The sequence below is a fragment of the Pithys albifrons genome, chromosome 17 (assembly GCF_047495875.1).
Source record: "Pithys albifrons albifrons isolate INPA30051 chromosome 17, PitAlb_v1, whole genome shotgun sequence".
NCBI classification, from domain to species: domain Eukaryota; kingdom Metazoa; phylum Chordata; class Aves; order Passeriformes; family Thamnophilidae; genus Pithys; species Pithys albifrons.
This window is the reverse complement of record NC_092474.1, coordinates 5,103,211-5,126,958: the sequence shown is the minus strand read 5'-3', so window position 1 is coordinate 5,126,958 and position 23,748 is coordinate 5,103,211. Positions and strand designations below refer to the sequence as shown.

The window sequence follows — 23,748 nt, the reverse complement described above, 5'->3', positions numbered from 1 at the left end:
GAGGGCAGCTCAGGGCCGGGGCTGCCGGGCAGCACTCGTGCCAGCACTGCGGCGCCGAGCAGAAAAACACTTTCAGCTCAGTGTCAGACTGAGACAAGGGTTTAAATCAGTACAGATCCCCACACACAGCCTAGAGACCAGGGTCCAGGCTGAACCCTCAGCTTATGCACAGGAGGGTTGCTGATTTAAGCTACATGCACCCACCCAGGACTCAAGTCCTGCACCACAACACGACACAGCAGAGAACCCTGCTCGAGAGAGGAATAAACCCAGCCAGCACAGGCAAACCCTGCAGCGCCCAAGCACAGACAGGCCATCCAGGCTCTCCTCCAAAACCACATGAGCTGCTTGTCCTCCCTCCAGATATTTCCTCCCAGACAGAGAGGTTCATTGTAACCAGAAAAAAACAGGTGCCACAAGGCACTTCATCTCCTTCAGACACATCTTGCCTAAATTTTGGGTCCTGCAGTCCCACACTGCAGGCAACTGCACATACATAAATCTCAGTACCCTATAGGTGCCATAGAGAAAAGCGCTCCCCAAGAAACATCACTATGCCACCTCTATAACTGCGACAGCATCAGCTACACATTGCTCTGTTTGTTTGTCTGCTTGTTTCTCATGGAGTTTGTTTGGGTTTTTGTAAGAAATAGGACCCACAGCTCTGCCCCAGGAGACACACCTGCCCACAACCACCACAGCAGCTTCACTCACCGTCCTGTGCCACCAGAGGGTTCTGTCACTGCTGTAAGAGTCCTGCACGCAGAGGACCAGAGCCAGAGCTCAGAAGCCGACCTGGCTGCAATGAGGAGGAGCAGAGCAGCTACACACCAGAGCAAAGACTTACCAGGTCTCAGATCATAGGCTTAAACCAGGGCCTCTTCTGCCTCCTGGGATTTTAACCCAACACAATTAGTGATGGGCACCTGGGAGCACAGGGACACAGGTGAAGAGCATAACACAGCTGCTCATGGTGTAGGAGGGTCTGAACCCTTTCCTCAGTCCTGCAGCCCCAGAGGATGACGAGACTGGGGTGCTTCAGGGAGGGTGGGATAGAGATGTAGGGAGGGAATGAGAAAAGTTCCTGTGCTGCTTTTATAGTGTGTTTATAAAAGCACCCTACTCCCAATGCAAATGGTGAATGCTTTGTTGTTCCTGATCTGTCTTACAGAGGAACCAATGAAGGCTCCATCACACAGTGGGGGAAAGTAGATACCAAGCTCTGACAGTACCCCCCCTTGATGACGGATCCATCCTCATGGATGGAGATGACCCATTCATCTCCCATGGCTGTGTCAGAGTGGGTGAAATGTAACTCTCGAGACTCCACAGAGTAAAATGAGACTGCTGTGATGATTACAGAGCCTGTGGAGGCCAATTAAAATCCTCGTGAGAAAGCAAATGACTTCAACCTGGTTTAGCACAGGGGAGGGAGGGTGTTGCACATGGGGTGTTTCGGCTGTGACAGCCCTGAACACTGTGTACAGAGGGAATTGGCAAGGGAGAGTAGTCAGGGCCAGGAAAGGACTTGGGGTTGCGAGAAGCGTTTTAAAACGAATTGGAAACCTCCCAAGCAGTCCAACAAGGTGACTGAAGTACAGGGGGAAGGCGACTGGAGTGCTGCCAGCAGATGGATAGGCAGTATCGAACCGATGGATAGACATCGAGCCGGTGGACACATCGCAGCCGGTACTCGGGGCAGGCGGACAGTGCCGAGCATCTCTGCCCGTGCCCCGCTGTCCCCCGGGGCCGACCTCCAGGTGTCCCCCATCCAGAGCCGGATCCCTCCGTGTCCCCACCCGTGGCTGGATCCCTCTTGTCCCCGACCCGGGTGCCGCTTCCCCCGTCCGGGACCACCCTGGCTGCAGCGACCGCGGCCCCACAGCGCTCCCCGGCGGCCGCACCGCAGCACTGCAGCGCCGCGATCCTGCCGAGCCCCCCGGACTGCGGCGGGCTGAGCTGCGGGGCAGTGTGAGCTCCTGAAAAGTATTTTGCTGCAAAGCCACAACCCCCCGTCCTCCCAGGACCAAAACAAAACACTAAAGGTTGTGCTAGGAGCGGTATTCCCGTGTTTTATTTGTGTTCACCTGTCCAACAGCAATTAGCACCGGTATGTCATTAAAGCCTCTCGCAGGGAGCCCACGGGTGGTTATCGCTGCTCTGCCCTCTGCTTTGGGTCTCATAGTTGCGAGCTGATGGGTCTGGTGTCCCACAGAACCTCTTCTCTACTCCTGTCTCCATTGCCACCGCAGGTGTGAGCTGCTGTTTGCAGGTGGGTACATTTGGATTTAAGGCCAGAGTTTACAGCTGTAGTTTAAGCATCACCCTCAGTGAGGACTTGTGCCACAGAGATAACCCAGCACTAGTGGCCACAAGAAGGGACTTGACTAGTACTGTCATACCTGTGAGACACACTTTAGGCATTGAGGAGAGTTCAGTCCATGGACTAAGTTCTGGGGAGCTGCCACCCTTCCCCCATCATGACCCAGGCTGTATCACAGCTGTTTCCATGGTAAGGCAACCTAAACCCACTGCAGGACTGGTGACATGGCCAGTAAGGAATGCACTGGCACAGGAATGGTGATGGTTTTTGCTCCTTTGCTCTTCCTGCCCAGGAAGAAGGATAGGTCTAAGAGGAAAAGTATTTCTGTCCTGGACAATGCTTTCCAGACCCCAACAGTACTTGTACCCCACACAGTGCAACAATTCCTCTGGTCCAAGAAAGACCAAGCTCTGTTTTGTCCTTGCCAGATGCTTCAACACTGGCCTTTTTAGTTTTCCCAAGGGCTACCCCATCTCCTGTTTGGAAGTGAAGAAGGCAAGTGTGGTAGACAACTACTGACTGGCAGTTATCAAAAAATACGCCTGTGCTTTGGGCTTCTTTCCCACTAAAGTTTGACCTCAGCCCACCCACCCCTCAGGTAACATCCAGGCCCAGGTCCCCAAGATACCATTTCAGAAATCTGCAATACTTTAATCAAACCCTACTAAGGCCATCATTACTTTCATGATTGCACATATTCCTTGCTCTCAAAAGCACAAATATCTTCATTAACATTCAAGGATAAGGTTAAGCTTCCCCCTTCCCACAGTCAGGCAGCATGGCCGGAGTGACCGATGGCCTTGGTCAGAAGAGCTGACCCTGGATGGCTGAGCAGGCAGCAGGGACAACTGCCAGGAGCTGAGTGACAGCGCAGATGTACCACAGAGTTTTTGCCAAGGCTCATCTCATGCAGTCACCTACAGCAAGGAGAGGCAAAGTAACAGGGCTGGAATGATTGAAATGCAAAGTCATGGCACAGAATGGGGGCTTTAAAAGTCACCACTGTACTCTCCAACACATGCAAAGGCTCGAGCAACCCTGGGAAGAGACATCACTGAGGTGACAGCACCCAGAATTGATTTGCAGTGTAGTCCAGTTACATCAAGTGGCAATAAAATCATAAGTGACTCCAGCACAACGTGCCCCATTCAGTGAGATAAACGGTGGCTTTTAAAAAGATCACTAAATCCCATCCCTGCTACCTACACAAACCTCATTTATTTTAAAGGCTCCCATTAAAGTGCCTTTTATCCCTAGCAACAGGCAGTTTTAAATTGCAAGTAACTTCTCAGATCAGTCGGCAACCATCTTCACTCCTGCTGGTCCACCGGAGAGAGGGGCTGTGGCAAAGGCTGGCCCTTGAGGTCAGGGGTTCTTGAACACTGTGTTGAGTGTCTGGATGAGGCCTCCCGCTCCTGGCATGGGAATGCTGTGCAGCAATACAGTCCCGAGGCTTTGCTGTGGTGTGTGTGGTCTCCATTGAGTTGTCCAGGACGACAGCACTTTCCAGAGACCTCTGGGGATCCAAAGCAAGTCTCAACTCCAGCATAGGTGTGTCCTGGTGGGAAGCGTGCCTGGACTGGCAGCTCAGGATTCGGCATCGTCCTGGCTCAGCATGTCAGCGTCGTGTAGGAGCGGTGTGGTCTCAGATGAGGGGGGTGCTTTGCTCTGTGTGGAGGGGGGACACGGGCTCTTCTCTGTGGCGGTTCCCTGCAGGGGAGGGACAGAGGTTACAAGATGCATGTGGCAGTAGCACCATGGTCACACCTTCCTGGGTGTGCCACCACATCCCCACTGGGCCACACTCACCCCAAGCCTCCGGAATTTTCCTACAGCCAAGGACCCTTTTCTGAAGGCTTCTTAAATTGAAGGGGTTTATACCTCCTCCCCTAACAAAATGAAGTCATTTCCATTCCTGCCCACCAACCTCCGTAACACCCCCGAGTGCCCAGCCTGCAGAGCTGCGCAGAGGAGCTATGGGACAAAGTCAGTGTGCTGCACAGTATCAGAAGATATGGAAGGGACATGGAGAGAGTCTTCTCAGGGGCCACCTGCACTAGACATGGACAGCACTCATTCCTAGTACAATGGTAGGTGCAGCCTCTGGGGAAGGTGAACGGTGAAAGCTGGGGCTTTCTGACGGCAAGAGGAAGACTCCTCCTCACCTAAAGGCTTACACCCACAAAACAGGTTCATCACCCTTGAAGCTGAGGAGTCAGAAACACATTAAAGCAGATCACGTGGGTCCCTGACCCTAAATCATGCAAGAACCCCCGGGGGGAGCACGAAGTGATAGAACTGGGTCACTCCCTGCTGCTGGGGAAAGAGACTTGCCCACCTGACTCTAGAGACACTGGCTGCTCACTAGGGATTGGGGTGTTGTGGAGGGACTGTGAGGCTTGTCTAGCCCTTTGACTACTGCTCATTGCTGCTTCAGTGTGGGCACCAGTGATACCACCAGGATCACCTGGAAACTATTTGGGCATAATGGTATTTGACTGAAGTTGGACTTTATGATCTTGGAGGTCTTTTAAACCTTAATGAGTCTATGATTCTATGATTCTGAAAGTGACTACAGACCTCAGGTGGGGCAAAAAAGATGGTTAATATTCAAGGATCATCTCCTCCAAGTTCAAGAACCTAATAAGCATTCAAAGCCAGGAAAAGTGCCAGCAGGCCTACATGGATTAACCAGGAGCTCCTGGCCAAACACAAATGCAGACAGGAAGGTGGAAGCAGGGAAGGTAACCTGGCAGGAATACAGGGGTACTCTCCCAGCATGCAGGAATAAAGATAGGAAAGCCAAAGCCCAACTGGAATTGAATCTGGCTAAGGATGTCAGAGACCAGAAAGGCTTTTGTAACTATCCAGGTAACAAAAGAAAGAGTAGGGAACATGCAGGCCTGCTCCTGAATGAGGCAAGGGACCCAGAAACCAGAGGAAAGTCTGGAGCAAGAAAGACACACCCTTGGTGGAAGAGGATACTTCAGTAACAAATCCATGGACCCTGATAAGATTAGCAGGCTAGTATCACAGCAAGGCCACTCCCCATTATCCTGGTTATGGGAAGAGAGAGGCCAAAAGAGTGAAGGAAAGCAAATGTCTCTTCTATCTTGAAGAAGATCAAGAAGGAAGACCTTAGGAGCTACAGGCCAGACAGCCTCCCTTCAATCCTTGGGAAGGTGATAGGGCAGCTAATCCTAGGAACCATTTCCAGGCACAATGAAGGACAAGAAAGTCACCAGGAGTAATCAGCATGAATTCACCATGGGGAAATGTGCTTGATCAACTTGATGAAATGATGAAATGACTGTGATGAAACAACTAGCTTGGTAGATGAGGGGAGAGCAGTGGATATTGCCTACCTGAACTTCAGGCTTTTGACACTGTCTCCCCTAAAAACCTTTTAGGGAGGCTGATGAAATATGGGCTGGATGAGCAGTGAGGTAGACTGAAAACTGGCTGTCAGCCAGGCCCAGAGGCTCATGAGGTCTAGTTGGAGGCCAGTAACCATCAGTGTACACCAGGGGTCAATACGGGGTCCAGTCCTGTTTAACATCTTTATTAATGATCTACAAAAACTGGGAGAGTGGCTGATACACCAAGAGGGACCTCAGCAGGCTGAGAAATGGACTGGAAGGACCCTCACGAGGTACAACAAGAGGGTGTATAAGGTCTTGAATTTGGGGAAGAACAACCCCATGCACCAGTACATGACAACAGCCACCCAGCTCCGAGCAGTTTCACAAAAAAGGACCCGAGAGTCTCAGGGGACACCAAGCTGAACATGAACGAGCAGCGCACCCACGTAGGAAAGGCAGCCAGCTGTATCCTGGGCTGCCTTGGGAGTGTTGCCAGCAGGTCATGGAAGTGATGCTTCGCCTCTGCCCATCACTGGTGAGGCCATACATGGAGTACTGTGTTCAATTCTGGGATTCCCAGGACAAGAGAGATGGAGCTACTGAAAACAGTCCAGCAAAGGACCACTACAGTGATTATAAGACTGGACTGTCTCTTATGTGAGCAAAGGCCAAGAGAACTCTGACTGTTCAGGCTCAAGACAGGAATGCTCAGGGGAATTTTACTGTATACAAGGATCTGAAGGGAGTGTGCAAATACAGAGCCAGGCTTTTCTTGGTCATGTCTAGGAACAGGGCAAGATCTAAATGGCACATAAACACAGGAGATTCCATTTGAACATTAAAAAAATATTTCCTTTTCTTTTTCTGTGAAACTGTAAAAACGGGAACAGGTTGCCCTGAGAAATCTCCATCCCTGAAGATATTAAGAGACATCTTGACATGGTCCTGAGCAACCAGCTTTAGGTGACCCTGCTTGGCTCACATGCAGGACTAGATGACCTCCAGAGGTCCCTTCCAACCTCAATGGTTCAGTGATTTTGTGTTCCTGTAATACAAACCCAGATATTTTACATATGACAAATTCCATCTTCAAAGCTGCTCTGTTGAGGCTCCCTGCATGCAGGGGAGGGGTGACACCCACCAGTTGACTACCTCTGTTACTCCCATGAGTTTTTACCCATTCAAAAACTTACCTCTGCATCTCAGACGCTTGGAAGTGGAAGGAAATAAGCAAGAAAAGTGTTTCCTCACACCAAGCCTACTTTTCCCCTAATCCCTGCTGATTTTAGGGCTGCAGATCAGGTACACCAGGAGAAACAATAAGAACACGTGCTTGCAACCTGGTTAAGTGTGAGCATTAAGACACCTAAATTGCGCTGAATAAAGCCATGAGACAACATTGTTGCATTAAAGCTTGCCAGGAGGGCATGTCTGGTAGATGTGGAGAGTAAACAGTTAATTTGATTGGTTTTAAGCAAAGTTTAATCAAATCAGCATGAGAGAAAAGTGTGTTACCTTGACTGGGTACCCACCTACAGTCTGGCTTCCCGCATCACCTTCCCCTTAACCGGAGGCAGCTTTATGGCACAGGTGGCCTCGTTGGCCTTATTACTGTCTGAGTTCTTTTTATTGCTACTCCAAAATAAAGAGCATTTTTCCTAGAAGACAATCAGTCTAGTTTATGGTACACTTGAACACAAATTTCACGAGGGTTCCAATTTTTGGAGGAGATTTGAAAATCAGTGTTTAACTAGAATCTAGTTATTAATGAAGATTTCAAAATATAGATTAAATGAAGTCCTATTTAAGATTTTGGTCAGTGTCAAGCCAGTTTTAAAATGGTCTGTTTGCCTTTTAAATGTGTCACCACATAGGCTTTGGGCCACAATGGCAAAGGAGAGCTACAACATATGGGTGTGTTTTACACTTGTACAGATTAGGCATTTTTTAGAGCTGCATGTCCAACAGATGCATTTTAAACTGGCTCCACTCTAAACTAGACTAAGATTTAAGTGTTTCACAGCACCTCATCTGCACTGAGTTCAGAGCACACTGCTCCCTCCAGAAGCCAGAGGCACACAAGACACTCTAGGGAGGAGCTGGGTTCAGGGAGACCTTCACGCTGGCAGACACGTGAAGGTGTGGACAATGTCCCCGTTCAGTGTCCCCTCTGACATCGCCTGTGACTTCAGAGGCAGAACTGTGCACGATTAAGCAATCAGCGCTAGATCAGCAACACTTCAATCAAATGAGGAACACACCTTGGCTGCAAATTGCTGTCTTCCAGTTTACAAGCTCTTATCTATCTACTCATTAGGTGGAGACGTTCATGTGTTGTTGTACAGCTTTCTTGGGGATTTATAAGGTCATTGAAGCTTTTGAATCACTTTCCAGGTAGGCAGGCACTTTCTGCAGTTGATTTTTAGCTCTAACACTTCATGACACTTTTGGCTGAGCACAGAAATACAGCTGGCTGATGCCTGGCTTTGGGATATTTCACAAGCAGATATTCAGTTGACTTGAATGAGTTTAAAATCCAGCTTTTCTCCCTGGCCCTTTCTGGCATGGTTAAATCTCTTTGATACTAGGAATTAAGACTTGCACAAAGCAGGGTGAGGAAATGCCAGCTCAGGGCTGTACAAGGTGTTAGAAACAGCTGTCCAGCGCTTTAGCAGACCCGCTGAAATGCAGCAGAGTGTCTGTCTGCCAGAGACTGCTCACATGTGCTGAAGTCGAGTGGTTCATCCCCAGACCATCCTGGGAGCACAGTAAGGGTGATCAGCACTGGGCTCCATGCTGGGCCCTAGCATTGCTCCCATCTTGCAGGGAAGTTCATGGTGCAACAAGGGGATTTGGGATCATGCGTTTAAGTCAATTAAGTAATTGTAGGCTTGGTTAAAATCCAGTTACGTGATACTCAGAGAATTCTGGTGCTATTTAAGGTGGGTTTGCATTAGTGTTTCAGTAAAGGAAGTAACAGGAGGGTGAGCAAAGGCAGCCCCTCACACATGCTTCTCCTTAGTCTGCTCTCATCCCAAGCACTGCCTTTTATCCCCACAAGTAGCCTTTTCACCTCTGTAGCTTTAAAGCCAGCCTAAGCCATCTGACAGTAGTGCAAAACTAAATCAGCTTGCTTTGATATAGGTTAGTGTAGGGAGCTAGATCTCTATTTCAAGAGCTAAGGCTTGTAGAGAGCTTAGTGTTATCAGAACACTGTCATGGAGCCGGAGCCACAGATCTCCACTGAGTGTTTTAGCTCTTTTGTATTCTGCCCTGACAACTCCTCAGCCTCACCCTCACTGCCTGCCCCATCACAGGCCAACTGCTGCCCAGCTGCCAGGTCCTGGCAGGTTTAAAAGGTCTGCACTTCTCTGTAAGCCCAGATCTGTAAAGGCTCTGAGAGTTTCACTTCCAGAGCTATTTGGAGCAGTTTGCACAGAAACCAAGTGCATTTCAATGGAAGACAGAATCTGGGCTGGGCTGAGAAGCAACCACAGTGGCTGCGTCCCCTCTGCAAGAACACAGCAACTGCATTTCATCCGTGAACAAGCTGTGCTCAAACAGCTCCATCCTCTGGAGAAGCCTCTGTTATCAGTGAAAAACTGCTGGGATCCTGCAGAGATGCAGATTTATGCAACAGCACAGACCTGCAGCCTTCTACAGAGGCTGGGCTGATAAACTAGGCTTGTTTCTTCATTAGCTGGGTGAGCTGAGAAAATCCTCCTCCTCCAGTCAGGCACCTTCCATCACTGCTATGCACCCAGAAAGCAAGAAATGCTTTATGTTATCTATTTGCAGCCCAATTTCTGGATGGTTGAGGAAGTCCTGCTGCTATCTGCTGGCACCTGGCACCATTAGGAGATTGTTGGTGGCATCAGCCAATGTTTCCTCAGGAATGTTAGATTGTCAGCCCAATCTACATCAGATGATTAAGTCTGATTTGACTAAAAGCATTTCCTATTAGACATCTGTAGATTCTTACCTTACTCATTACCATGAGTACAACTGCTGAGATAATGAATGGGACACTCAGTCCAAGGAAGATATACTGCAGGTAGTCCAGCACCGACGGGAGCAGCACCAGGTTGGTGTAGAACTCCTTTAGGACTGCGCCCTCGATGGATCCGCTCTGCTCAAAAAAGCAGAGTTGTCAGTGGCATTTCCCTCCCATCCAGAGCTGAGACAGACCAGCTGAACAATTCTTCCCCCACCACCTCCCAGCATAAATTAGTGAATTTAACCAAGATTCAGTCAGGCTAAAAGCTTTTGCTAAATAGCTGGAGTCAGCTGGATACACACAGTTGGGGGCTGCACTCCCCAGCCCACATTAGTACAGGGATGCTGGCAGCTCTGTTCAGGGCCCCATTTAACCCCACATCTAGGGCAGAGCCAGAGATTTACCAACTATAGTGCAGGGTTTGTTCAGCTCAGAGGGATTAATGACATAGCCAAGCACTGAAAAGCCTTCTGTTGGTGCTTAATTAGTCTGGCTGGCTTAAAGCTTTATCCAAAGTGGAGTTTCCCCAGCACTGGGTGATGGGGAAGCAGGAGAGGCTCTGCAGAATCAGGTTGAGGAAGGCAGCTCACCTCTGCAAACCACAGCAGTGGCAGGACCACCGGCTTAATCTTCCCTGTTTGACTAGGGGGGAAAAGAATTAAAAACAGAAACACATGCTTAGATTTATGGTTGATCAAGCCACAATTAGTGTCATAATTTCTCCTAATGAGATGGGTCTGATAGACTGATAGTGGCCAGCAAACCAGCATAAGGAGGTGGCAATCCCTGCTGCTTCAGTGAGCTACTCCCACCTTGGGGGACCAGGTCTAAGATGGGCTTTTCATGCAAGAGCAGAGCTTATGTTTCCATTTGGGCTTAACTGGCTGAGGACAGCAGTAAGTGCCATCCCAAACCTGGGCTCCAGGGACATGAAACTCAGTGAACCTGAATGCTAAAATTCATATCTCAGTCACCTGGGTGGTACCACTGGGGTGGTGCAGCCAAGCTGGCAGCATGGGGACTGTCTGCTGGTATGTGCACCTCAGCCAAAGGAGCATCATTACCCTCCCACCCTTGTTGGTATTTAACATCTGGCACCACGCAATTTGGTTACAGAAACCTCCTCTTTGCTTTCATAGAGCTGGAAGTGTCTTTTTGGACACAGGCTTCACTGTCAACCCTGGAGGAGGCAGAGTGTGTTTTGCCTTCCCATGCTGGAGGTAAGAAATGAGAGGCAGCACAGCAAAGGTGAACAGGTCCTGCCTCACAGGAGGAACAATCCATCCATCGGCTGTCAGGAGCAGGGATACTGTCAAAGCTGAGCAAACAGGCAGCCACACCTGCACTGCTAAGGGATGGCAGACTGTGGTCACTGGAACAGCTGACATTTCAGCAGCAGCCAGCTGGCTCTGGCAGTCAGGACAACTGGTCATGGTATGGCTCTTTCATCACTGGGGAGAAAGTGATGCACTGCAGCACTCCCTGCTCAGGGAAGGGAGATGGACACTTCTAGACGGTGACTACTTACATTATACGAGACACCTCTTTTATGTACAGGTTCAGCTGGAGCTTGATGGAACAATTCATGGGGATGCCAGTCATCTGCAGAGGAGGAGACCAACCAGTTCATCAATAACTTTTCAGTGACTTCATAGGAACCATAAGCCCCTATCCAGCAATAGCGCAAGACCACAAAAACATCACACTTCAAAGCTGGGTCTTTTTGGCACCCATTAAGGCATTGTGTCCTAGTTACAGGGACTGGGACCAGTTTATCACTATGAGGATATATCCAAAACTGTGTATTCTACACTATGTGATTTCTGATGGACTGTTAATAATGGATTGTTTGCAGCAGCTGCCCAGGGGACACCTGACACTTCAGGCTACAAACTGGGTGTTAAAGAACCCTGTGAGACACGGGAGTGTTTCTGTCTTCACACCAATGACTCAGCTCTAATAACTCCCCTCCAGGGAGGCATCAGCACCTTCACCCCCCACCTGAGGGGTCATCTCTGCTAACAGGCCATAATGGACTGGCATAATAGGCAGCTGCAACCTAGACCATGAAAGATGCCAAAAATATTTCATGACTCACAGAGTTAAATCGCCCATTGTGAAACTCCCGGTGCTGGGGGAGGTACTGGGCATTCCCACCTGAACCTGAGCACATATAATCCTCAGATTTTGGGACTTCTCGTACCACTCATTGGATCGAGAGGAGGGCCAGCACCTCAACAGGACAGCAACTGCCATTCTTGAGAAGACTGTGACCATCATCCTCAACAAGAGGTTTCCTTTCCTTTTACTTTGGACCCAGGGGGACCACGTGGAGCTCAGCAGGGGGCTAACAAGCACCATTCTGTTTGTGTCCCAGGGTGCTGGGTTATACATCTCTCTTTGTGGGTTAAAACCAGTTTTCTCTGTATCATTGTATTTATTGCAATTTTTCTAGTAAATTGTAACTCCGACTTGTAATCTCTTTTAAGTTCATTTCTCCCACCAGTTTACTTTAAAACCAGCACACATTGGTTTCTCATGACTCTGCACTTTTGCAACACATTTTTACAAGCAAAGAATTTTTGTTGGACTGTCCCTGTTTATACTCAGCAGACTGCAGCTAGATAAGAATGTAGTTAACTGTACTGTTATCAGTAGATGTTTGATACTGTAATAAACTTAATTAGATTTTCATAACTGCGATAAGAAAAGCAGTCAGAACCCAATGACTAGATAAGACACACAGTTTACCTTACCTCAAGAGGGAAATTGGTTTTTGCTTGAGCAAACATCATTGAACATTTGGAAAAACTGACCATGCACAACACAGGCTGCGGGTGGAAAAATCCCAAAGTCCCCTCCCCATCAGCAGCCGGGACAACAATGGCTCAGGACACTCCAACTCATCACCTCTGGATTGGTGACTTCACCATTATACTGTAAGTAGGTGGAGACTGCAACACAGCAGCAACCCAGGGCAAAAGCAGCCAGCTCGATGGGCAGGCAGATTGAGAGATTGGAAGAAGCCAGCCCAAAAATGGTGGTGCCAGCTTGAGCCACAGCATGGTCTTCAGCTACTTTGCCAGCCAGTTCTCGTGGCAATACGTGTTTCCAGATTTGGGGCGTAGCTGGGCTGCTGCCAGATACACCTTCTGGTGTTATAGACCTGAGTCAGTGGAAAGAACTTGACTGAGCTTATCGAAACAATTATGCTTATAATTAGTTCTGCAATTCCCCAGAAGCCAGGCTAATTATTCAATTGGTTTATGGCTTTGACATTTTTATCTGCACATGTCCTCACCAGTCTTTGCACTATGGAACCTGCTCAAATCAATGCCACGAGAGCAGAGTGGGGCCACCACTCAGCTGGTGGAAGGCTCCCTTCCCCAACCTAGGCTGGATCCCAGGGTGAGGAGAGGACCACACTGGGTTCACTTACGGGGTGCACATCAAGGAAAAGCGCGTGCTGGTCCTTGCTGGGGTGCAGGCCTTCGACAGCGCTCACCAGGGATGGGTCGGCATTGTAGAAGTGAGGGTGAGAAATGAACATCGGTGCATCTGGATGAGATCAAAGGCACCTTAGGATCCTCCACACCCACCTGGGACACTTTGTTGAGGTTTTTAAGTCTTTGCAGTACTTGTTCTCAACAGGTTTTTACTCTTTTCTCCTCCCAACCAGAAGGCTCCTTCCCTTCCCTCCCCACAGGTTGTTCCACTGCTCTGGGAGGGTTAAGACCAACCACCCTCTCCCACCATGCACCGTGCAATGCTGCAGTAACTTGCTGTTCCCAGACACAGGTTAGCACACCATGTCTGGATTCTCGCTCCTGTGTGACCCACGCTCAGTGTCCAAAGTTAACATTTAATTTGGCAGTTACTTCTTCGCTCCCTTGCCTGCTCCCTCCCCAGCTTTGGGGACATAACGCTCCCACTGCATCCTTGAGCTTTGGGCACAAGGGCTTTCCTTCTTTTTCTCCTTGCTGAGATGTCTATGGAGCACACACAGAGCCCAGCAGTACCTTTCAGCACTCCAGCAGACACTAGAGCTGGTATTCCAGACAGCGAAGCTTGAACTGCATCTCAAATTTAATATCTGTACAGGAGGGAGAGACAGGAGAAAAGGACTTACTGAGCCTACAGGTGCTGACGTTCTGGATGCCAGACTGCATGCAGGGGCAGAAACCCTCGTTGGGTGGATAGTCTGTACCATTGGCAAAGAGGGTTTTTGGTGCCACGAAGCGATAGGTGGGCACACCCTTGAACTTCCCGGACTGCTCGTACACCAGTGTCATGGATCTGGGTTTCAGTGGAGAAGGATCAGAATTAGCCAACAGGTTCCTAGCCCAGAACTGGGTTCTTATCTTGGCTGGATAAGATGCAGTTGCAATGTAACTTAGACTTTGAGATCAAGATAAACCCTCAGAGCAGTGCTTGGGATGAGGAATGGGTATTTAAGCTTTTTGCTTTCCATGTTTTAAACACAAATAAAGGGCTGATCAGGACTAGCTATGGAGAGAAACCACAGGCTTAAAAATCTGTTTGCTGTATCCAGGTGAGATTTGTTTAAAGGCATGTAGTAATCCCCAGGGCAGCTCTCCAAGAGATAATACCCACTTTGTGCAAGCCTTGGCTCTGAGGTGCTCCGTTACAGGGGATGAACACTGGCTAAATCTCTTTTGAAGCCCAACTCCAGCCACTGTCAGGGGAGTGGAAAATATACTACATGACACAGCAAGATTTTTTTCTTGCTACAACAGCCTATTGATGCTACCCTGCAACATTGCTACCAGCTAGCCAGGATTGATGCAAGTTTCCAGGACAAAAGTTTGCTCCCTTCACACTCAAGTGAGGCTTGTAGAGATCACAGAATCACTAAGGGGTCAAAGAAGAGATCCATGACAGCCTGGGCCCGCCAAGGGGATGCCAACTCTTACACATCCCTTCCGAACAGCAGGACCAAGGATGGGGGATTCAGGGCATGTTCAGCAGTTACACTCGTGCCTCTTGGTTCTGCTCCCCTTCCAGCAGGGAGGCAGAGGCTGCTGTAGCACATCAGCAGGGTAAAACCTTGCCTACATTGCAGGGACATCCAGGTAGCTGCATCTCAGCATCAGTTGCACTTAATGCACAAATAGCACAGGAGATGAGCCCTGCCTGTGCTGCAGCAAGGCAGATACACTTTTAGTCTATCAAGTGATGTTTGTGATTCTGGATGAACAGAGGCTGAGGCAGAAGTCTGGGGAGAAGACACAGCACCGCCTGGTGAAGAGGCTGAGCACTTCCCCCACAGCTCTGTCTGGCAGGAGCCTCCTGTGTTAACAGGAAATGAAGTTTGGTGTCCTCCACTTCACTGGAAACCTTGTCTAGAAGTATTCTCTGTTCCAGAGATTTCTGGAGTTTTATAGAAACAGGTATTTAAAGGTTACAGGTAAACTTCCCTCTAAGTTCCTGGCTCTGGGTCATTTCGGTGTTTGCTGATGTCCCTTGTGTAGAGGAATTCCTGTGCTATTGCTTGGCTCAGCTGCCTTTGTTCACTGAAGAGGTCATTGTTCTCTATTCAACATGAGCACTTGCTTGTTTTGCAGCACTATCTGCAGAGCCTGAGTAAACATTATCTTCCCCAAGCTAAGGACAAGTTTTTGTGCCTGCTTGCCCTCCTTCCAGCCTCAGGTATATGCACACAGGCCGCCTCTGCAGAGTACTTTAGCCCCTCTGTGATCACCTAAGGTCAGGGTGTCTTACACAGGACAGACAAGCACAGCAGTGTATCACCCAGGCAGCAAAAAAGGAAAAAATAAATAAAATAAAGAGCCTGGAAACAGTGGCACAAGTTTCCCTCTGACATAATTTCTATAAGCGTTTAGTCAGCTAAAAGAGTTCCGCAAACAGTTACAGCTGTGTTTCCTTCTGACAACCCTTACTTCTCCTTCTCACTGCCCACATCTTATCTAGACTGGTTATCTTCTACTGATTCAACATGGGCAAGTTGGACTCCTCTGGTGATCTGGAAGGTATTTATGGACACCACAAGATGCTGATAATCAGACAACTACGCTGTTTGCCAAGCTCAGATACTGCAACCCCGAACTGCAGCTGAACTTTAGCTACACAAACGCGTCCTGAGGCCTCTGCGTCACTTCACAGGTACTCCTGTGCACAGGATAGGGACAGCTGTGGCCTCACCTGCAGGCATCAGGGCTGTAGAACTCCAGCGAGGTCGGGGACATGAATGGTGGCCACATCTCCCCTGCCGTCCCATTGATCATGTTGCACCCAGTGCTCCGCCAGTAGTTCACCTGTAGGACAGGTGTAGAGAGAAGAGCTCAGAAGGTCAAGCTTGCTGGAGTTGACTTTCACCTCTGCAAGGGACCCTGCATTGCTTCCAGAGCAGCTTGAGATTGCAACATCAAAGAATGCCAAAGATCTTTCCCAAACTCAGTGATTCAGTGAGTCAAACATCTGCCCAATTAATGGAAAAGATCCACCACCCCATAGTGATTGATCTGTAGATTCAGTTGATTTTAGTTAGGAGTGATATTCCACAAGGAAATAATACGACATCCCTTTAACAAGGTTATTCAAAGTAACACCTCAAACACAAGCCACAGAACCCTGAGACTTCAACCATTAGAGGCAACCAGCTCCCATAGCCTTTCAAGGGAGTTCAAGTGACACCCATGATAAACTGAATTTAATGCTTTCTGACAGGCCTACATGGCTGCATGTTGGCAATTTCCTACAACAGAAGTTGCAGCATTTTATGTCCTGTAGAAACTTGTCTTCAAACTTATGACTCAGATGTAAGAGCACCCAGAATTTTATTGCTTTAGCTCAGGCTTTGCCCCTGTATTAAAGGTTTGCTACCTGGCACTTACCTTCTTTAGCCCATTCCATGAATCCACCATGTGAACTTGACTGATGTTCTTCATGCCTGTGTTCACTGTGAACAGTCCTGAATTGGAGTTGTTAAGCTGCAGAGAAAAGAAACAACTTCTTAATCAACTACACAGCAAGACTGCAACACCTTAGTGACTGCATGTGCTTCACCAGCTCCAGGGGTGCTTCCCATACTGTCAGCTAATGAACTTCTGTTTATTTGAGTGTCTGAGCTATCCCCAAGACCTGTGATTTCAGCATTTCCATCCAACACTACTCACCTCTACAAACAAGCCAAACTTCCCTTTGAAGGGGAGCAGGCCAGGAACAAATGTATTTATTGTGTTCACAAGAGGGTCGTCATAACCCCACATGATCTCCCCCACCGTCCGGTTCATGAATGCCTCCTGTTTCAGACCAGCCAGGGCTCCACTCAGTAAAATCTTCAAAACATCTGGCAGGTTTTCCATCATTACAGCTGCTCCCTGGGAAAGAAAACAAAACATCTGCAATGAGAGTCCCAGCTTTACTAGACAAGCATCATCTTTGGTGGTCAGCAAGATCCTTCTGCTGCTCCCATCTATAGCTCCAGAGAAATCCCCTGGACAGACTGAGGTTCTTTTTATTCCCAGTTTAGGAATAAAGCAGTTGAGGGCTCACAGGTTTCATTTTCCCAGAGGATGCTCAGGTGAAGTTGCAGACTCAAGCCCAGTTGCTTTGCCAGCAGTTTTGGAACATGCACATACTAGTTTTGGAAGAGTAACAGCCCAACTCAACAACTAATACCCAGAAAGAAGAAGATTGCATTTTATAAAAGCTTAACACTTTATTGCTTGATTAGCTTTAAGCCCCACAAGAAAGTAAGCTTTCTTTGATTTAGCATTGGGTTTCACCACCCTCCCTAAGGCTCAAAAGCTGGAACCCACCCAGGGAGCAAGCACTTACCATCAACAAAATGTTTGGCATAACAATGTAGTCTTCTTCGGTGCCATTTGACATGTCTGGCTGGAAGAAGAGGTTCCGGTACTCCAGGTAGGAAACGGTGTCATTGTCATGGAAAGTGATATTTGTTTTATACCTGTACTCCCTGCAAAGAGATGGAAGAAAACATGGGCACCTTCCCCCAGGCAGAGCCCCTGCAGCACCTGTGGAGCAAGGATGGGCTGTACTGGCCTGGGCTTGTGGAGGAGACTGAACTCCAGCAAGAAGCCATGGGGCAGCTGGGGAGGCAGCGTGCCAGGGAACAGGTGTCAGCCTCACACCCCAACCAGGGTTACGGTCTAGCAGGAGGGATGGCAGCCTAGGAACAAGGCATCCCTGACAGACTGGATTCTTGCAGACACAAAGTGTTCTTTCCTAACTCAATACCCACTTGATGAGAAGTTTAAGGTAAGAACATAAATCCCCCCTGTCACTTTGCTTCCAGCCATTGGAAAGCACAGCCACATCAAAGAGGCACCCAGACATTAAGAGCCACACCAATTCACATGCCAAACCAACCTGCAAAAACAGGAGAAGACCAGCCAAGATGTCACAGAACCCACCAGTGAGCCCACACTGATTTGCTCTCAAGCTCCCTGATGGCTCCTGGGTTCAGGGCACAGCATTGTGGCCCTCCTGCTCTTTAGGGCTTCAGGCCATCCATCTCCTGCACACTGTCCAGTGCTGCTGGACTTCACCTCATACCATGGGGGCAGTCCAGTCTCATGGAAGCTGTGATGCTCTGCCATAGCATGAGGTTGTCCCAAACTCTGCGAGCCTGTTACAGCTCCTAAAGGAAATGAAGCTCCACCTACCAGCAAAAACAAAGTCCTTTACTGTGGAGCCTCTGTTTTATGGCCCACATTAAGAAAAGGCACTAATCTTCCTCAGTGGGAACACAAGGACACTAATAAGCTTTGCCCTTTTGTTTATTCTTATTTACGGTAAGTGAAGCCTTTTCCCCAAGCCAAGTGACTGATGTGATCCCAACATACAGAACCCACATGGTGTGACCTGGCAAGCCCGGGGGAAACAAGGGCATATACATACTGCCAGGTTTCCCCCCAGCACTGCTCAAACAGCTTTGGATTAACCAGTAATCTTCCCACATGAGCTTGCTTAGCCTGCTGACTTAACCTCGCCACATTAGAGTAGGCACTAATGTGTTAAATATGACTTCTTATGGGTAAATTCACACTCTCAACTCAGCATCAACCATCACTTCATATTTCAGGCACACAGAAGCATCTGGGGCTTCAGCCACCATCTTCAGACATGGCAAATAGATCCAGCCCTGCAGTAGGTGGGTCTGACCAAGTTTTAGTGGTTCATACTGGTCATAGTGGTCCACATTTGGGTCACTTTAAAGCCCTGTGCCACTGGACTCACACCAAACATGCAATGCCATGCCCTCCTATCAGAGGAGTCAGCCTAGCAGGCAGCACAGAGACTGGGCTCAAGCTGAGCTGCACCACAAGTGGTACCTGACCTGTACACATAAGGTCCACGCTGGATCAACATTGGCTTCGCTCCCTGGAGCACCTGCTTGGGGTTCAGCACTTCAAAGAAGTGCACAGACAAGTAGAATGGAACAGGAATGTCTTTCCACATGTTGAAGGAGATGCTGCTGGGGTCAATTCTGACATTCTGTAAGAGCAAAAAAAAAAGAAAAGGCAAAAAAAGGAGTAAGGAGACAGAACTTTTGGGCGCTGTGGCTGCAGATGAGCACATCCACCCCTGACTCCATGGAAGGCCCAACCGAAGGCAGCAGCTCCAGCAGAGGCTCTCTGGAGGATCCAGGCATGTTATGCAGATTCAAACTGAGCTAGAGCTAAACTGAGAACTCTTACATAAGCAGAAACATCAAGTTTATGCCACAGGATGCCTTGGCACAGTATGTTGGGTTATATATTCAGGCTCCACTTTCCAAATCCTACCCACAGGATTTTAGAGTTGTTTTGATCTGCTGGAGACTCACTCTGCACTAGACAAACCAGCACTGAATTATTCACAGCTCTGCGTGTTTCACTTGTTTGGCAGAAACAACCCTGTCTCAAAGGCCTTCTCTCATAGGTTTGGCAGCTGCACATAGCCAGGAGCAGTCAAGGGCTGGGAGAAGCAGCACAACTATCCTCAAAACTGTTTGGGTACCAGCAGGGAGGGTCCACTAGATTCCCAAAAAGCAGCAACCCAGCTGTGTCACAATAGCACAGGACACCTCAGCTGCCATCCTGCATTGACTCATAGTTGATCATGAAGCAGGTAAAAGACAACACACAATTGTGTTCCCATACCACTATCATGTTTTCTGGCAAATGCCTGCAGGAGCTCAAAGAAAACTTAAGCCCTCCTCAGCTCAGGAACTGTCATCTGGGTACATCTGCTTCCACTCCCTCCTTGCCTCTGAGGGTCTGCATTAGGGGCAACAGCTTGTGCCTTCTTGAACACGTACTTTGGGTGTGTTCCCCCATAATCTTTTCTTCTGAAGGCACAAATCCTTGCCCTGGTTATATAATCCAGCCAGCTTATGGAAGTGGGGTTGATCCACTAACTGGTGAAGGCACGTGGGCTTCATCAAAGTGCAGCTCAGCAACTCCACAACAGCTCTTCTACACTGGAGCAGCTCAGTCTGACTGGGCACGTATTTGCTGATACAGGGAATTGAGACAGAAAGCTGTCAAAGGCCTCCCCACAACACCCCATCTTTCTTTAGCCATTTCATGGCAAGGCTGGGCTGCCCACAAACCCCTCATTCAAACCCTACCACTGAGTAGACACCTCCACGGTGTAGTGTAACCCACCTAATCCAGCAAACCATTCCTACCTCCACATGCTGCTGGCCAAGGATCTCCATCCTGCCAGCCTCAGGGATTTCATGGCAAAGAAGCAGTGATAGGACAAATTTTTACTTAGTCTGCTTTACGATCTTGATTCCCAAGCATCCAGTAAAGTATGATCAGGAGCATCTGGTTTCCTTTTACTTGTTTGTTCTGTCTCCCACTCCCTGAATCACCTGTTGCATATGCATTTATTTATGTAATATGTACCCAGTCAGAAGAGTCACATCCCAGTGCAAGGTTGCCTTTGCCAGCCCTCTCCCATCTGGGCACAGCAGCTCAAGGTACTCCATAGGTGCTGCTAAGTAATGCCCACCTAACAGAGTAGCCTTAGAATTAAGCTACTTGTAGGTCAAAACAAACATGGTCATACGCCTGAAATAAAAATAGAGTATTTGTCAACTTAGATGGGTTATAAAGTCTCACTGAGATGTTTGACCCTCCTGACCAGGATGATCTTTGTTCCTGAGGAACTGAAAGAAACTGGTTACTGCTCATCAGCTCCAGACAGGACCAGAAGAGCAGCAGCTCCACCACAATGCCCAAATCATGCTTCTCTAGAAGGGAGGCTCCAGCCACCTTGATCAGTAAAACTGAGAGCTGAGGTTTCCCTTGCAGACTGAGAGGAGCAATCACACTGGGCGTCAGTCAGACCTCACCCTCCACCTCCTTTCACCACCCTCCTGCTCACCCTGCTAGAACAGCAAGTATATGGTTGCCAACCTGCTCCCAGCTTTCGGCCAGGACAGCACCAGAGCTCCCAGGGGGAGCAGCAATGGGTTGCAGAGGGATGAGCAGATGCAGACTCACTGTGTTCAAGCTTATACCTCAGGCAAGTCTGTGGCATTCCAGATGCTTCCAGAGAAGCAATAACCCCAGGTTTTGCAGGGCCAACACCACAGGCAACCCAGTGCAGATGGGGCAGGAGATAGGCTCCAAGTTCCCTGTTTCTACTGTGTCTTCCCCTACAGACTTTACCCAAAGATATCCTCAAAATGACCAACTCTTTGTAGCCAAGTGCTTTTCCATCAGGATATACTATCCTGACAGAGCTCAGGAAGGAAGGATGGGCAAACCAGCCTTCATCTGCCCAACCCCAGCCCTTCAAGTTCCACTCACCCAAACTACTCTGAAGGGCCAGCCCAGGAGTTTCAGTAAAACTCTGGATATTTCTCACCACTCATCATTACTCAGTTATGAGGCTTAATATGAAATGGAAAAAATAAGTGCATGGTGCCACTTTGGGTCATGTCAAAGATGTGGAGACCAGGGCTTGAGGTGAAGAGAGGAGAAGCAAGAGTTGGTCTTTTCCTCAGATTTTGTTCTCATTGCAAATTACTAGGATTTAGCTAATTAGGTTGGAGAATCAGGATTAGCTAAAAAGAGGGCAGAAAGGCTTTTGCAGGAAAAAAATGTCAGTTTTGTTCTGCAGGGGCCATCCAGCCTTTTCTTTGCAGGTCCCAGCTCCTGATGTCCATGAAACTGAAAAAAGACTTGTCTATTGTTTAATCCACAGGACTGTCTGGCTGTGCCCAAACAGCAGCACTTCCAGGGGGCATGTTTAAGTAGGTCACTTTTGGCAGAGATTTTCATCATACGCAATGACAGCCATTGGCTGTGAGGTGTTTGTTCACCTCTTTCATCAGAAGGCCATTTTCAGGGGCTGAGCTGGGTAGGTAGAAGCTTGGAGAAAGGCACAGGCAGGGAGCACATCTGCTCTGGACAGCAACAAAAGGGTTTGGCTAAATGAACTCTACATTACAGGAGGATAACGGGTTCTGGCAGCAGGGACAGGAGCATTGGTTCACAAGACTGCGCAGCAGTTACTGAACAGACCAACAACTACATCCACAGACCCACACTGTGGTGGACAAACTCCCTTCAGCCTCAGGACCTCTCCTGTGGTGAAGACAGGTCTTCAGAGAAGCAACTGTTTAGGTTTTCACTCTAGGAGAGAGTACTCAGAGGCAGCTCCATGCCCAAGGCGCTTTTGGAGTGCTACTGTACATCATTTGTCGTGTTTCCACTTGAGAAAGCATCTCACCGGAGTACACGTGAGACTGGTAGTCTGTTCACCTACTTATGAAAGGAACAACTGGTGCTGCAGGTAGAGACAGGAGAGATGGGAGGAAGGGCTGATGCCCAGGGCAGTGCCAATCCCAGGGATGCAAAGAGCTTCACTAATGAAGGGTGGGAACCTGCTCATTCCGGGCACGTTTGCCGTCAGCAGGGGAGAAATACCCCAAAGGTGGAATACCCCAAAGGTGGAATACCCCAAAGGTGGAATACCCCAAACCCGGATTTGCCCAGAATAACATCCTGAGGCTGCTCGGAGCTGCAGCAGCGACACCGTCACTCCAGTGCTCGGCTGTCTCACGCTCTCCGGACCGCACTGCACAAGGGAAACCCGCCCACGCACCAGTTCCAGCAGATCCCGCTCCGCACCGCCACCGACCCTGCATCCCGCACCAGCTCCAGCACATCCCGCTCCGCACCGACCCTGCATCCTGCATCGGCTCCAGCACATCCCGCTCCGCACCGACCCTGCATCCCGCACCAGCTCCAACACATCCCGCTCCGCACCGCCACCGACCCTGCATCCCGCACCAGCTCCAGCGCACCCCGCTTCGCACCGACTCTGCATCCCGCACCAGCTCCAGCGCACCCCGCTCCGCACCGACCCTGCATCCCGCACCAGGTCCAGCGCACCCCGCTCCGCACCGACCCTGCATCCCGCACCAGCTCCAGCACACGCAGCTCCGCACCGCCACCGACCCTGCATCCCCACCAGCTTCAGCGCACCCCGCATCGGCTGCGGACCAGCCCCACGCCAAGCCCCCGGCCACGCATCGGCTCCAGCACACCCCGCTCCGCACCCCGCTGACCTTGATGACCTGCTCCCTGATGATGACGGGCCCCACGAGCAGCAGGCAGCCCCCTAGGAGGGCGCAGGCCGCCCCGGCCAGCCCCAGCCCCAGCGACAGCCTGCGCTGGGCCACGGCCATGGCGCGGCGGAGGCGGGAGCGGTGGCGGGAGCTGTAGCGTAGCCGGGAACGGAACCGGGAGTGGGTTCCGCCGCCGCGGCTCCTTTATGGCCCCGCGGCCCGGCCCGGCCCGGCCCGGCCCGGCGGAGGGGGCGGGGCCCGGCGGGAAGGGGCGGGGTCTGCTGTGTTCAGGCCACGCCCCCTCGCCCGCGCGGCGGGACGGGAAACAGAAGGTGGGAATGGTGTGAACGTAAACACATGTGTTAGCACGGGAAAATAGGTAAACAGGTAAAATATATAGAGAGATAACATATATAAATAGATATCACTCAATCAGAGAATCATGGAATGGTTTGGGTTGCAAGGGGTCTTGAAAATCATCTCATTC

At 49.6% G+C, this 23,748-nt stretch overlaps 1 protein-coding gene across 3 annotated transcripts; it reads right to left on the bottom strand.

The window, feature by feature from the left end:
- Positions 1-2,046: 2,046 nt before the first annotated feature.
- SCARB1 (scavenger receptor class B member 1) lies at positions 2,047-23,526 on the bottom strand. Of its 3 annotated transcripts, XM_071572441.1 has the most exons (13): positions 23,262-23,526; positions 19,029-19,186; positions 17,504-17,645; positions 16,840-17,043; positions 16,558-16,653; positions 15,866-15,978; positions 13,812-13,978; positions 13,122-13,240; positions 11,211-11,284; positions 10,273-10,324; positions 9,668-9,814; positions 7,218-7,343; positions 3,946-4,033 (listed from the first exon to the last, which is right to left on the bottom strand). In XM_071572441.1, exons 1-12 carry the CDS (start codon positions 23,379-23,381, stop codon positions 7,218-7,220), a joined length of 1,518 nt encoding a protein of 505 aa, XP_071428542.1. In that variant the 5' UTR covers positions 23,382-23,526; the 3' UTR covers positions 3,946-4,033. The 3 variants fall into 3 exon arrangements, with proteins under 3 accessions (XP_071428543.1, XP_071428542.1, XP_071428544.1); XM_071572442.1 differs by lacking the exon at positions 7,218-7,343 and having other exon boundaries at positions 2,047-4,033; positions 23,262-23,525; XM_071572443.1 differs by lacking the exons at positions 3,946-4,033; positions 7,218-7,343 and adding an exon at positions 5,870-6,730 and having other exon boundaries at positions 23,262-23,525.
- Between the last annotated feature and the right edge of the window lie 222 nt (positions 23,527-23,748).